This window comes from Empidonax traillii, unplaced genomic scaffold (assembly GCF_003031625.1).
Source record: "Empidonax traillii isolate 1590-97213 ecotype Southwest subspecies unplaced genomic scaffold, ASM303162v1 scaffold112:size1231168, whole genome shotgun sequence".
NCBI classification, from domain to species: domain Eukaryota; kingdom Metazoa; phylum Chordata; class Aves; order Passeriformes; family Tyrannidae; genus Empidonax; species Empidonax traillii.
The window spans coordinates 953,281-967,002 of NW_020955305.1; the positions used below are offsets into that span (position 1 = coordinate 953,281).

At 42.6% G+C, this 13,722-nt stretch overlaps 1 protein-coding gene and 1 long non-coding RNA gene across 6 annotated transcripts in view; one reads left to right on the plus strand and one right to left on the minus strand.

Annotated features, from left to right (window-relative positions):
* Nucleotides 1–8,491, minus strand: part of GRIA2 (glutamate ionotropic receptor AMPA type subunit 2) — a 92,442-nt gene extending 83,951 nt beyond the window's left edge. For 2 of the 5 annotated variants that reach the window (XR_003571116.1, XM_027882839.1), the window contains exons 1-2: nucleotides 8,050–8,489; nucleotides 7,629–7,769 (exon numbers count right to left, since the gene is read on the minus strand). Coding sequence is in view for 4 of the 5 variants with exons in the window: in XM_027882839.1 (XP_027738640.1) it covers nucleotides 7,629–7,769; nucleotides 8,050–8,137 (229 nt within the window). In the remaining variant the exon portion in view is untranslated. Of the gene's footprint in view, nucleotides 1–7,628; nucleotides 7,770–8,049 lie in introns of all 5 variants that reach the window. The other 3 variants (XM_027882840.1, XM_027882837.1, XM_027882836.1) reach the window with 3 other exon arrangements.
* A 2,651-nt stretch (nucleotides 8,492–11,142) lies between these two features.
* LOC114057058 overlaps nucleotides 11,143–13,722 on the plus strand; it is a 6,104-nt gene continuing 3,524 nt past the window's right edge. Inside the window, exons 1-2 of the long non-coding RNA XR_003571119.1 lie at nucleotides 11,143–11,731; nucleotides 13,347–13,463. This is a non-coding gene — a long non-coding RNA (uncharacterized LOC114057058). The remainder of the gene's footprint in view (nucleotides 11,732–13,346; nucleotides 13,464–13,722) is intronic.

Here is a 13,722-nt window from a genome sequence, read left to right on the forward strand (position 1 = left end):
AAATTACAGGGGTATGACAGCTTTAACCACAGCAGCCTGAAAAACTGCAGCATCAAATCAATTATGTTTTCTCAATATTAACTGCCTGAAATTGAGATTAAACTAAATAGGTAAGATAGCACAGTAAACGTGTTCATATATCTATTTTGAGTATTTCATACAATTAGCCACTGTCTCTTATTGAGCTTTGAAACTCTTCTAAGAGTTTTATGACTACGCATTTATGAGTCAGGGTCAATACGAACATTTTACTGAATTTTGCCCTATCCTTGTTCATTGGAAGAATCATTGGGGAAAAATAATGCCCATTTAAAAACAGAAATGGTAAAGTACTCTTTCTTTTTAACAGTGAAATGCAAGCGCATTTACCTTCCGTAGCTAAGTAATGAAGATGCTATTTCCACGTGCAATAGAGCCCAGTAAGTCCTAGCTGAAGTGACTGGTAATTCAATTACAGAGGCAGCATCCCAAGCATACAAACAACCACACAGTGATTTAAGATAATGAATACAGACCTGAATATTTTTTCTCTGATATCAAATTAAACAGTAGATTAGAGCTGAAATAAAACCTTTCTTTTGCTGGAGACTGTCACCTTTATTTGAACTGCATGTAACATTTCAACCCCCAAAAAAAGCATTTTAATTTCTCTGATTCAGGTTTGGGAGTAGGTGGTGGGGGATAGTAGTAGCTAGAGCTGAATCACACCTTGTTGCAGAATCACAGTAAATATCTGTCTGGTAAAATTTTTGTTACACTTTCATAAAGGGACTAGCCATAGTTAAATGATGCATTAAGTATCTGTACATTAAATCAGATTCAGGACAGGAATGTTAACTCTCTATAGTAATTTCCTACATGAGAACTCTGGGGAAAAAGGTCAACTCCATATAAATTGCATGATTTGAGAAATTTTCATAAAATAACAACTAAAAAAAAAAAGAAACAAATAATCAAAGATTTGTGGTGGAATATTTGTTAAACAAGGGGGCACTTTACTTTCTAAGTGTTGCATTAGAAAGTAAAAAATGTTCTGTGGTGGTCCTATATACAGACAGATAAAGAAAAATAATCAGTATTTCAAAAGACATCTATACTACTCTAAGTGCACACAAATAAATACAATAGCTGTATTTTAAGCACAGTTATTGATTTTAGAAGATCCAATATGAATTTGTTCAACATGTGGTTATTTAAAAGCTGCTTCTGCTCCTTAGTGTTGATCTGGTTTACAATATACATTCACTATGTTTATCTGACGATTTTATTCACTCCTTATTGCTTATCTACATGCATGTGGATATACGTACATTATCACATATACACATAGAGAGAGTTTGATATAAACAACTGCATCTTTTACCTATTCTGGTATCTTTTCAGTGTTATTTTCAGTTTGACCTGACATTCCATGGCTTGAGTTGTTGAGATGTTGTTTCCAGAATATGGGTGTGAACCTTTGAAATAAAAAATTAGTAAGTGCTCTGAGATAATCCTCTTCAGAAAATAAACTGTAGAGTTTAACCACTGTCCTGCTTTTTATTTATCTGACATTCAAAACAAACTACTGTTCACTGTGTTAAGTACACATATGTGTACCTTTATATATAAATGTATGCATACACACATACATATCTATCCATATATGTATACATTTATGTTTACTATGGGTTATGTCCTCTTTTTAGTTTCTCAAAAATTATTCCTATCAGTACATATCAGAAAATTATTAAAATTACATTTTCCTTGAGAAAATATTTTTAACAATTCAGTCATATTTTCACAGAAGATGCCTGACAAATTATGCTATTTGAATTTTTAACATAATAATAAGTCTTTACCTGATTATTGCATTTTCAAGCTAATATGTTCCCAGTTATTATATACTTTCCTAGTAATTATCAACTGTTCAAAAAAGAATTATTTTCTGTTAAACATGCCTAACTATCAAAAATATTTTCATTATGAGAAACTTGAAAAAAGAACCGATGAAATCTGCAGTAACAGCATCCCTTCATGCAGTGGTGCTTGGTTTAGGGTGCAAAACATACACTGGATAGTAAAGGGAGTCTTATGTATGCAAGGAGTTAAGTGCATCCCCAACTGTGTGCAGTCAATCACACCCATCAAAGTCAGTGTAAATTAAAACTGTCATGAGCATAAATAGAAAAAAGTAACTACATTTTCATATATCAAATATTAATAAGATCATATAGAAACATATTAATATATTGAAGAGATTGACTGATAATACTGATTTATTTAAGAGTTTGAATGATATATTTAAGGCTTGATTGACATGCTACTTAAAAACTATTATTAAATATAACTCACTTTCAGATTTTTAAGAGTAAAATATATATTCATATTATATGCAAACCTGTATAGTAAATTATTTCAGATACATGGACAAAATTAATGCAATAATCACATAATAAAAATCTGAATAGTAAATCAGGCAAGAGAAAAGTGTCATATTTGTAGCTACCCACATTCTGGATCACGGTTGTGTGAAAATGGTCTATAAGCCAGACACAAAGATGCACAGCCCTGTCACACAATAAATACTCCAAGTTTCTTTACAAATAACACTCAGGAGTAGAAGAATGTTTAAAGTTTGCTACAGAGCTTGATTTTGAGAGGAAAAATGTTTTGAGAGCAACAGAAGCACAAGAGTTCCCACTGCAGGCTACATCCTGGTTTTATTGTACCACTATTACTGCAGAAACCCATCTGATCTTGACCATTTTAATTATAAGGAGTCACAGAACCTATTTCACATCTGCTCACTGAGCCTGAGAAATATTTTATAGTGAAAAGGAAATGAAAAGGACCAGGAATACAAATGAACTGAAACACAGGCAGCTAATAAATACCTCCTTTCCTTAAAATCAGTTCTAGTAATTTATTGTGAAATACCTTTAGGTTTGGTCCACAGTAATTTTAATCGAAATAAATATTTCTAAATTTCTTCCATCTTTAATGCTAAAGTATAATGTTTTAATTATTCTGTAAGGATTTTGCCAACAGTGTGCTGAATGCTATTCAATTTAAGAATGAGAGCTGTAGCATTATATTCCAAAATGGCTAGGGAAACCTTTGCCATAACTCTCAAGTTGCAACATGCTAGATATTCATAGGTTTTCAAAGCTGCTAGTTGAAGTTATAATGAAAGGATCTAAGGTTTATGCATGAATCAGCATCCCCTTGTCCAATGTCATGGTGCAGTGATCCCTGCAGAGCTGTAAGACTTGATTTAAAAGAGGAAAGCTCAACACTGGCTCTTGAGCCGGCAGGATTAAACATCCAAGATTGTACATATATTACATCTGTGCTGAAACTACTATATGAAAAACTTGTTTCACTTATGGTGGTTTTATAGTACTCCATAGGAAACATCTCTTTAGGCAATTCCCAATATCCTTTCAGTGCTAAAATATGTGAGTACACAATATAAGTACCCCTGTAGTTGTTGGGTAGGTGGATTTAAAACGAAAGATTTCATCTTCACCACTTTCCTCCTTTCTCGATTTGACAGAATTAAGAAGTTTTTAAAAATCTGATGTCACTGACAGTCAGCACTTCTCCAATTAGACTAGACTCAATCACACTGTGATGAAGGACAAAGCCCAGTGGTTTGGACACCTTCCAGTACTGCCCTATGAATTACCTCCAGTGCTGTACCTTTGCTCCACTTGCTAAAACCAAAGAGGTTCTGTTAGAGTGAATCCCTTTGCTAACATTTGCCTTTATCCCCTAGACTGTAATCCCCTGAATTACCAAGAATTGTCAACCAGGGCTAAGCCTAGCCCATTTCTCTTGAAGGGAGAAACAGCAGTCATGGCAGTGAACATTGCTCTTGTGTCAATAGTCTGAAAAACACCTGTACCACCTCTCAATCAAAACCATTAAGCCTCCTAGTGACACTGACATGTGCAGTGTCAAACTGCAATTAGATTCCAACAGCTATTCCCGATGACCTGCCGACACAGCTCTGTAAGAGTTGCAACAGTCCAACAAACTAAAGCAACTTTGTTGTGGCTATTTTTCAAACACATATAATTTATATATGTTTCTTTTCCGGGTTAAGTGAAACCTTGGTCAAAATTGGTAGTTTTTGTCCAAATTGATGTTATGTGACGTGTCCTGACATGACGTCATGGTGCAGATATGAAACTCCCACTAAAAATCTGTTCTGGAAAGAGGTACAGCCAACTGTCACCCACATCAGGGTCTGGTATTGACATGTGTCTCCACCCGCTCTACACCCCTTGGGTTGCAACCACCACGGAGCCTTATGGTGGCAGGACACAGAGATCAAGCCAGGCTTGCCCCTGACTGGCAAGGAGGTGTATGCCCCATCCTCTGGGGGTCCCTTAAGTCTTGACAGCATTACCTCCCAAGCTGTTGTCAGACTGTACACAGCATTTCCACACCATGGGTAAAGGGTAACAGCTCATGATGTGAGTGCCACATTTTAATGTGAGATAGTATCAAGCAGGAGATAAATCCACTCCACAGGACCAGAGCATCCATGATTCCCACACAGGGGCTAGGCTACCTACTCACTGCGTGTCCACTCCTCTGTTATACCTGTTTTCTGGTCACCTTTAAGTGACTGAGTAGTCTTACTGTTTCAAACATTCCTCAGGGGTACATGACCATCATCTCCTTTTTTAAGTTTAGGAACCTAATTTAAAAGTAGTCCCAGCAATACAAGTTCATCTAGAAACTGTTTGCGCCATCAACAAACCCTGAGCAAGCGCTGATAATTAGTTTGAAGAGTCCTTTATATAGTTTTAAGGTGGGCTTTTGGTTTGTTTGTTTGTTTGTTTGTTTTTAAAGAAGATGAAGTTGTATGCTGTTTCTATGAGGCTACAATGGGTGGGAGAGAGAAAGATCAAGCCCCAGCAAGGTAAGACGGTGGTGCCCCAGGCACTGCAGGTGCCAGGTTGGGACCGGTGGCTGCCCCATCTGGGGTACAGAGCTGCATCCCACCTCTCCCACACCATCAGCCTGAGCTTCTGCAGCCTGAAATAGGGCTGGCTCAGGGGCTTAAATCAAGAGCCAAAATAATTCGGTGGTCGATTTGGGGCAGAGAAAGGTCATCACTTCTATAATGGTATAAGCCTGCCACTACATTTTTGGGAAGGGAAATCACCTTGCTGGAGTGAAATACCTGGGTAAATACTGAAGCTTTTTCAGCTTTGTATTATCCTACATTTCTGTGACCTTCCTTTACACCTCCATTGTTTGATAGTGCTGGTATTGGACATAGATTCTTTGCATACTAAAAAACAAACAAACAAACAAACAAACAAAACCCAACCAAACAAACCAAACCTCTCCCCCCAAAAAACCCTAACAAAACCAACCTGTAGAATGTTTAGAATTTCAAATGAGAATAAGCATAAAGGGAACAAAAAAAAGATAGATCCTTCTTAACCATTTGTGAATGCAGTGCTCTGCAATCAGCTCGTAATTATACTTGTACAGGAAATATTTATCTTCAGAACTCCTTGTTCTCCAATCCTCCTGGGAAGGTAAATGAGGAGATACCTTACATATTTTTAGCATATGCTTCACTAGTCAATTAAATCCAATGCACAAAATGATTAAACCATCAGTGGTGACCAAGGTGACAAAAACAAGTACATGTTCACATCTTAATTTGTTGCTCTTCAAACTGCTTGAAAACTGAAGTCTTGGACAAGGTTCAGACAAAGGGAAATCCAAAACATGGATAGCATCTCCCTTCTGCTGGAAGTCTCAAAGTCCACCACTGCAATCTACAGCCTATACATATCATCTGAGTATTGTAAAAAGTTCTCCATAGAAAACACGAACAAAGCTAATGCAAACACACAAATGCTGATTAAGAAAACTTGACAGGCTCGGACAACAAAAATATGTAACCTTGACCTCCTCAAAGACCAGGTGGCAATGCCTGTCTCTAATGCTAGTAGGAAAAAAAAATAAAATCTGTGTTCTGCATAAACTATTTTCAGGATTTCATTGTCTTAACAGAATTGAGAAACACAGAAAAACCCATGACAATTTTTCAGAATTCCATCTAGATTGCTACACTTCCTTCATGAACAGTCCCAGTGGCATATCTGCAAATACAGACCACATGGAGTTCTCGTTGACATAAGCCACCATTACCTAAGAAAGCAAGAACTGTCCAAGCAGTTTGCGAAGATTAACAACGTAGCATTACTGTGGCAGATTATATGAGCTGACCTTTTCTGCCTTCAGCTATGTATGCTATACTCTCCTATCCTCACATATCCCAACGAAAGCTCCTCGCGTTGAGCTCTTGCACCACCTATCCCAGCGTCTGTGCTGAGCCGTCCCTCTTCAGCACCACCGCACCTACCATAACGTAGCTGAATCGTGGAAGGGGGGGAGGAGGGAAGGGGGGGGAAATGGTCGCCAATGTAAGAAAATTGGCCCCGCTGACAGCCCCCCGATTCAGGGCCCCTTACGCCTATTTTCCCAGGAGGCACGGGAAAGCGCCTGGGGGGAGCGCGGCGTGGGCGGCCGGGCAGCCGCGGCTGGGCGTGAGCGACCGGCACGGCACCGACCGGGCTCCCCTCGTCGCTGCGCTCGCCGCTGTGGCGACCCAGGTTTCGCTCGAAACTGACACAGGTGGCAGAGGGCAGCGGGGGAATGCCGGGCGCCCCTCCTCGCCCTGGGAACGCCGGCCTTAGCTCGCCGCTCTCACCGCCGGCACGGGCAGCGCCCGCAGCCCCTCGCTGCGGCTGTCCCCCACCGCACGCCTGGCCCCGCACCGCCCCTCGCCCGGCCAGCCCCGCCGCGCCACGGGGTCACACGGCACCCGCAGGGCTGCGGGCGGGGCAGCCGTCGAGCGACGGGAGGCAGCGGCGAACATCGCTGCGGGACCCGCCGCCCCGCCCGAGGGCTCTTGTCTTCGCGCCACCATGCCCGCGGTGCCCCGCCCCGCCGTCCCCATCGCCTGCCGAGCAACGCGTGTGCACCGCGCCCGCGGCACGCGTGCGGCAGGGCCCGGCCTCGCCGGGGGCGGAGCCGGGGCACGGCCCCGCCGGCAGAGCGGCGGGGGCGGCGGGCTCTCGGCGAGGCCGAGCGGGCGGACAGCAGGGTCTCCCACGAGCGTACCAGGCGGGGGTGAGCGGGCGGAGAGATGGAGCCCGCAACACCACGCGGTGTAAAATGGCTGATCGTCCCTCAGCCGCCCGCGCCGCACCCCCTCGGCTGCTGTCGGGAGGGGGCAGCGGCCCTGCCCGCGCCGGTAACGGGGCGGCGGGGGAGCGCTGCGGGCGGCCCCGGGGCCGCGCAGCCTTATGTAACGTGCGGGGAGAGGCGCCGGGAACCATTTTACGCCTCCCGGAGGGCTGTGGGGGCGCACAGAGAGCCCGCGCTCCCTTCCCACGGGGCCGGGCGCTCCCACACCTGCCCGGCGGCGGTGCAACTCCCGCCCGGCATCGCACGCCCCCCGGCACCGCACGGCAGCGCGCACACACACACACACACACACACCCCGCACACCGCCCGCATCCCGCACACATACACACCCACCCCCGCCGCGCCGCCCGCAGCCGCCCCGCCCCCGCCGCCACGGCAGGCTGGCGGCGCCCGCTACTCACAGGCATTGGTGACGGCGAAGCTGTTGGCCACCTCCAGGTTGTCGATGTGGGGAGTCAGCCTGAACTCCGAGGTGGAAAACTGAACCATCCCTACCCGAAACGCGCTGTACTCCTGATCGGCGCCCCTCGGGAACAGCCCCCCTGCAGGGAAACACACACGCGTCAGGCGGGCGGGGGCCCCGTCTGTGCCCGGCGCGGGTCTGGGCAGGGCTGAGCGCCGGTGGGCGCCGCTGCCGGAGCGGCCCCGGCGGCGAGTCCGTCCCGTGCCTGGGGGCGCGGGGACCGGGCGATGCGGCCGGGGGAAGGCGAGGGGACCTCGCTGGCGCCCGGCGGGCACCGCGGTGGGACTCGGTACGCGGCGACATGACAGGAATGCCCGAGTGACAGCGGCGGGGATGACGGATCGCATGCGGGCACCTACCGATCTGTATGCTGTTAGAATTGACCCCCCAGATCAGTCCCCACAACACAGGAGCCAGGAAGACAGAAATATGCATAATCTTTTGCATTTCCAGGAAAAGTAGAGCATCCACAAAGCCACGGAAACAGCCCTTTCTTCTTCCTCCTCCTTCTCCCCCGCGGAGCGCGCGCTCGTCAGCAAATTAGATCCCGTGCGCTCCGGGCGAGCGGCCGGAGGGAGCAAGCCAGCCGCGGGAGGGGAAGGGACGAAAAGAGCCCCGCGGCAGACGCAGGAGAAGCCGCTTGTACGAGCTGCCACCGCCGCCGCTCCGGTGCAGCAGCCGGCCCCGGCGCTAGGCGGGATGGAGGGGATGGAGGTGCCGGCAGTGCCCGCTGCGCTCTCGCCGCCCGGCCCGGCCCGGCGCTGCCCTGGCACGCGCTCGCCCGCGCTCCCTCGCACTCAACGGGCGGGCGGCGCACCGGGCGAGGCGGCGGCGGCGGCGGCGGCGCCTGCGCGGTACCGAGCCTGGCGGGAGCGCGCCCGCCGCGCCCCCCACGCCGCCGAGCCCCGCCCCCTGCGCGCGGCCGCGGCGCGCGGCCGCCAACCTTCAGCACCGCGGACAGAGCTAGGATCGTCCGGATGGATCGGGGGCTGCTTCACAGCCTTCCCCACCATGTACTCTCCTTCCAAATACACCTGAAAAGCATTTCTCTCTCTCTCTCTCTCTCTCTCTCTCTCACTCTCTCTATATATATTTACATATATAGCCACTGAACCCAAACCAAGGTAGTGCAGGAAGGGTTAAAGCTATAGAGATATTTCATTTTCATGCATAACAGGGATTTGTGGTTGCTTTTCTGGTTTTCTTTTTTTCCCCTTTCCAAGATGGGTTCCAGCTGTATTAGCTAGACATGCTGTTTACTGAAAGCTAAATTTAACGTTTCTCAGTTTGGCACGAAGTCTGTCGCTGTGCAGCACACACACACACACACACACACATCTTATAGAAGAATAGGCAGTGTAGCATTACTGTGACCATGACAGTGAATTTGCTATTAAATTATCATCTGCCAGCATATTTTTAATTAATTTATTTTTTGTTAACAAAGATGGGAAATATCCAAGTAGGAAAGGATACTGATCTTGCATTGCATTTCCTTTTTATTATTATTATTATTATCTTTTTTCTTAATTATTAAATTTTTCATAATTCTCCTTTCCAGGAGAAGGGTCTCAAAACTTCAGATTTTCAGATGATGATATGAGTACATATCCTGAACACATAGGAAGTCGGCATTTTGAGGCCCGCTACCCACCACTAACTGATGATGAGTTTTATTTCCTTTGAGTCATTTCACCAGGAAATTCTGTACTAGCTTCTGTCTGTACTTGTGTAATCAATCTCCCTCTCTCCCACAATATGAGATGAGCCTGAAAAACAGAGAGAGCTTTAGCATCATGAACATATAGCCCCTATAGCCTTATCTGGGTGGATACCACCCTTCCTTGTTCTCTCCCCCAGCCTGGTCCCTCCCAAGAGACAGGTTTGGTGCTCCATGGTAAAACCTACTACTCAATTATGTGAAAGGAGCAAACAGTGTCACTGTGTCAACCAACAGATTAAACTATCAGAGAAAAGCTTGCATTCAGGAAGTCCTCACTGTGCCTTGGAAAATGAGATATAGAGGAATTTACTTTTAATAAATACTTTAGAGTAATACTGCCAATCTTTAACAGGAGTGCAGATAAATCATACTTTTTTTTTTTTTTTTTTTTGCCAAGGTCTACAGAAACCTCTTATGTATAACAAATGAGGGTAAAATGAAGCAAATATCTGAGTTGCAAGATTTTATTTTGTTATAATAAACAAAAAAAAATCATATTTGCTAATATACATTACAGCTGCATAATAAACTAAAATATAAAAAGGGGTTAGGATAAAACAATATATAAAGATGAAATCTAGAAGGATTTTTAAGTAATCATATTTACAGTTATGGAAAGCATTTAAATCTCTAAACTGTTGGGGGGGGGGTATGGTTTTTTTCTTTTGGTTCTTTTTTTTGGTTTGGATTTTTTGTGTGTGTGTGTGTCATAGAGAACACTGCCATTCCACATGTGCATCAAGACCTTTGACAGATACAGTAAGAATAATTCTTGATGATGCATGTTTTACCTGTTTTTATTGTTTATACTAAAGCACAGGTAAACATAACACTAAGTTTGGATCTCACTGTAGTGGGCGCTACAGAATAAGCAACCTTTCCTGAGTCAGTTTATACATGAAGGTCCTGAGCCCAGTTCTGTCATGATAGTGCCCTTGCTACACCTTTCAAGTTAAAGACCTGCAGAACATAGCATAGCACGTAGGTACAATAAAAATGATCCAAGTAAGAAGTTAATTACCAGTTACAGCTGAGGGTTCTGTAACTATTTGTGGTGAGTTAATAACTGCCGCCCTGGCAATCCAAACTGATATTGCCCTGGCTGTTGATTTTCTAATGCTTATTTTTCCATTTCAGAATTGTGAGCCTGAATATGTATACATAATGTACAATGTGTACATGTGTGTATATATATGCGTGTAGTATTCCAAATTTGTATCATCATATCAGAACATGTAGAAAAAAATGTCCAACTATATGACCACATTCTACTGTTGGTGTGCCAGAGAAAAAGAAATTTACTCAATTTCATACGAGTAAGTACAAAACAATAGCATGGGCTAGTCAATCAGCAAGAAAGCAGTTTAATCAGGATTTAATAATAGTAAAATATGCTAACAATAAAAGAAGCCCTTATTCAACTTTCCATTTTTTTTATAACAATCCTAAACTAATTGAAAAGATGCAAACAGGCAAAGGAGAAAAAAGAAATTTGTAGGTGATAGTAATTTATGACCATGTACTAAGAATAGACATACTCATTAACACTGTGCATGAGAAAATCAGATTACATTACTGGGAATCATATTCAATACTTATTGCACAAGGGAAAAGAATCTAGCAAGAGGTAAGTAAGGATTGTAATTTAAACAGAAGATTATATTCTTATATGCATTCTTTTAAATCCATGATAGAAGCTCATATAAAAATGCATTAGTTTGGAATCTGAACAAAGCATCAACAGGGGGACTGTTAATAATAAGCATCAATCTCTTGTTGAAAGGAACATAGCAGTATAATAATAATGAAAACAATGGCAGGTGACAGAAGGCCAGATATCAAATAATAGGATGTCAGAGCCCTGAAAAGCCTAAGTGCTTAATCATGATTCCATAGAACTCCAGGAGAGGTTTGCTATTTTTTTCAAAGAATTCAGGGTTCGATCATGGCTATACTTGATTAAACAGGTTCCAATGGATAATATTCTGAATGTAAGGTAGAGTGAGAATGCTAAGAAGTGGATGAGGAATCTAATAAGGTTGATATACACGTTAGAAGTAAAATATGAATTTGTCAGGAATACATTTCCTCTGCACTTCATCCTGGCACAATCCTGGTTGAGACAGTGACATTCTCTCACTCAGCCAGTTCAACTAAATGTTCATATGTTTGAGCAGGTGCATATGAGACATGGAAAGAAATTACTGAAGAACTGGACATTTTTGCCTTATGCTCAGAAACATTTTAGCGATCATTACATATACGTGTCAAAAAGATAGTTCAGTGGCTTGATAACATGGAGTACATGCTTCAGAAAAGTAAATTTGATAATATAAACCATTTGAGGAGATGGATGGAGTAAAAATCTCAGTTGTTAAATGCTGATATTTATTACATTCAGATTAGAACTAAAGTTTATCTTTTGTTCTGCTCTTTTAGGAATGTGTCATTGACCATACAGTCACGTGTTGAGCAGTGTAAATAATTTCTGAACTCTGAAAAATGCTCAGTTAAAATCAGACTCTTTTCTAAAAATCCTTGTTCAAAAATGTTAGATTATGAGAAGGCCCTTGGCTCAACTGAATGGTTATAGTGAGCCCTTCAGGACTTTTATGCTATCAGTATTTGGGGTTTATATTCAGAATTATTTTCATTTTTTTCATTATAAAAAAATCATAAAATGCATAGATTTTGTAGAATGCAAAAATGCTGTACCAGTGAATGAATCCTCTGATTTCATGGCCAATCAATAAATACTACCTTCAAAACATTGTTGTCTTTGGATTTTTGAAATCTATAGATTTTTTGCAAATACTAGTGGGTGTAAGAAAAGACGAAACACAAATGAAAGTTCCAAGTTCCAAGTCTTTCTCAAAGCGTATAGTCCCATATGTTCATTCTGGATATCAAGAGTCTTTTTAAAAATAAAAAGTACGTCCTGATCTTCCATCTCATTCTGCTTCCTCTTCTGATAAGCAAACATGTACTGTTCCCATTAACGGTACATATACCCAGGGAGGACACTCTCTGAGGAATAGAGGCAGCTTATGCTGCCTTCTATTATGTGATTCTGATGATGAAAAAAGCAACATCACTACCCTGTGGTACAACTAATATAAATTAATTAGTAATAATCGTACAGCTTTCATTTCTCTTTGCTGTGTAGCTGTAGCTGTGACAGTGCAGTTTGTTACTATCTTAACTAACCATTGTGAGGAATTTATGGCAATTTGGGATTGACTATATTTATCTGAGCTACTTGCATTCTTGTTTTTTGCAAGAAGTGTTGTATCTATTTTGACAATAAAATCACTAAAGTATATGCTAAATTAACCATTGTATGGAAAATCTGCTATAGATTACTTCAGGTTTTTTTCTGCTGAGATTATAGCAAATTGTATTATTAAACCTCTGGAAAAAGATAAAAGAAACATTTTCAGGTTAGACTATGCATGCTGAACCCATGATTCTCATCTGGCAATATCTTCTTTTTTCTTCCAATGATATAAAAACTTCTATTGCTTTGTCGCTTTGTCTCAGACCTGAGGGATACATTTCTTATCCCTGTCCTTATTTTCCCTGCCTACCTGCTATGTCTCATCTTCTTTGCTGTCTCCTTCCTTGCCTGATTTCCATCTGGTTTTCCAATGCATTGCCATCAAAATGTCTTTTTCTCTATGGTTATTCCTCCTGTGGAGCACAGCTAATTCAAATGTGTTGGGTTTTTGATTTAGACTATAATAGTCAGCCTTGTTCCTCTCTCTTTTCATCTGCCACCTCTCCCATCTGTTCTACAAGTAATGCCAGCCTTGACTCCAGCGTTGTTTTTTATTCTCATCTTATTCCTTTTTTCCATGTCAGCATCTATGTTTGAAATATCAACCTTAAAACCATTTTTCAGGTCATTTCTTAATCATTGAAATTCCTCTTTAGCCTTGCACCTTTTCTGTCACCTGCGAGAAATGTATTGCTCATTATTCAGAATGAAAAGCCCTTTGGAGATGATGAAGACATCGGTTTTTATATACTGGTGGACTGTTCTCTGCTGAGGTATGGTACTTGTCAAATCGCCAGTACTTGTCAAATCACCTCACTTCCCTGCATTCGTAAACAACACACTGAAATGTTAAAAGGCAAATACAAGCTGACAAGAATGTTAACAGTCTGTTCTCTACTGACATATCTGGGGTACACTTTCAGTGTACTCACGCTCTGATTTCTATTCACTTGTGACTTGAAACTTTTTTCTGTACAACAGAAGGAATTTCCTGAAAACTAGGTGTTTTTTCCCTCAGGAATCATCACCATG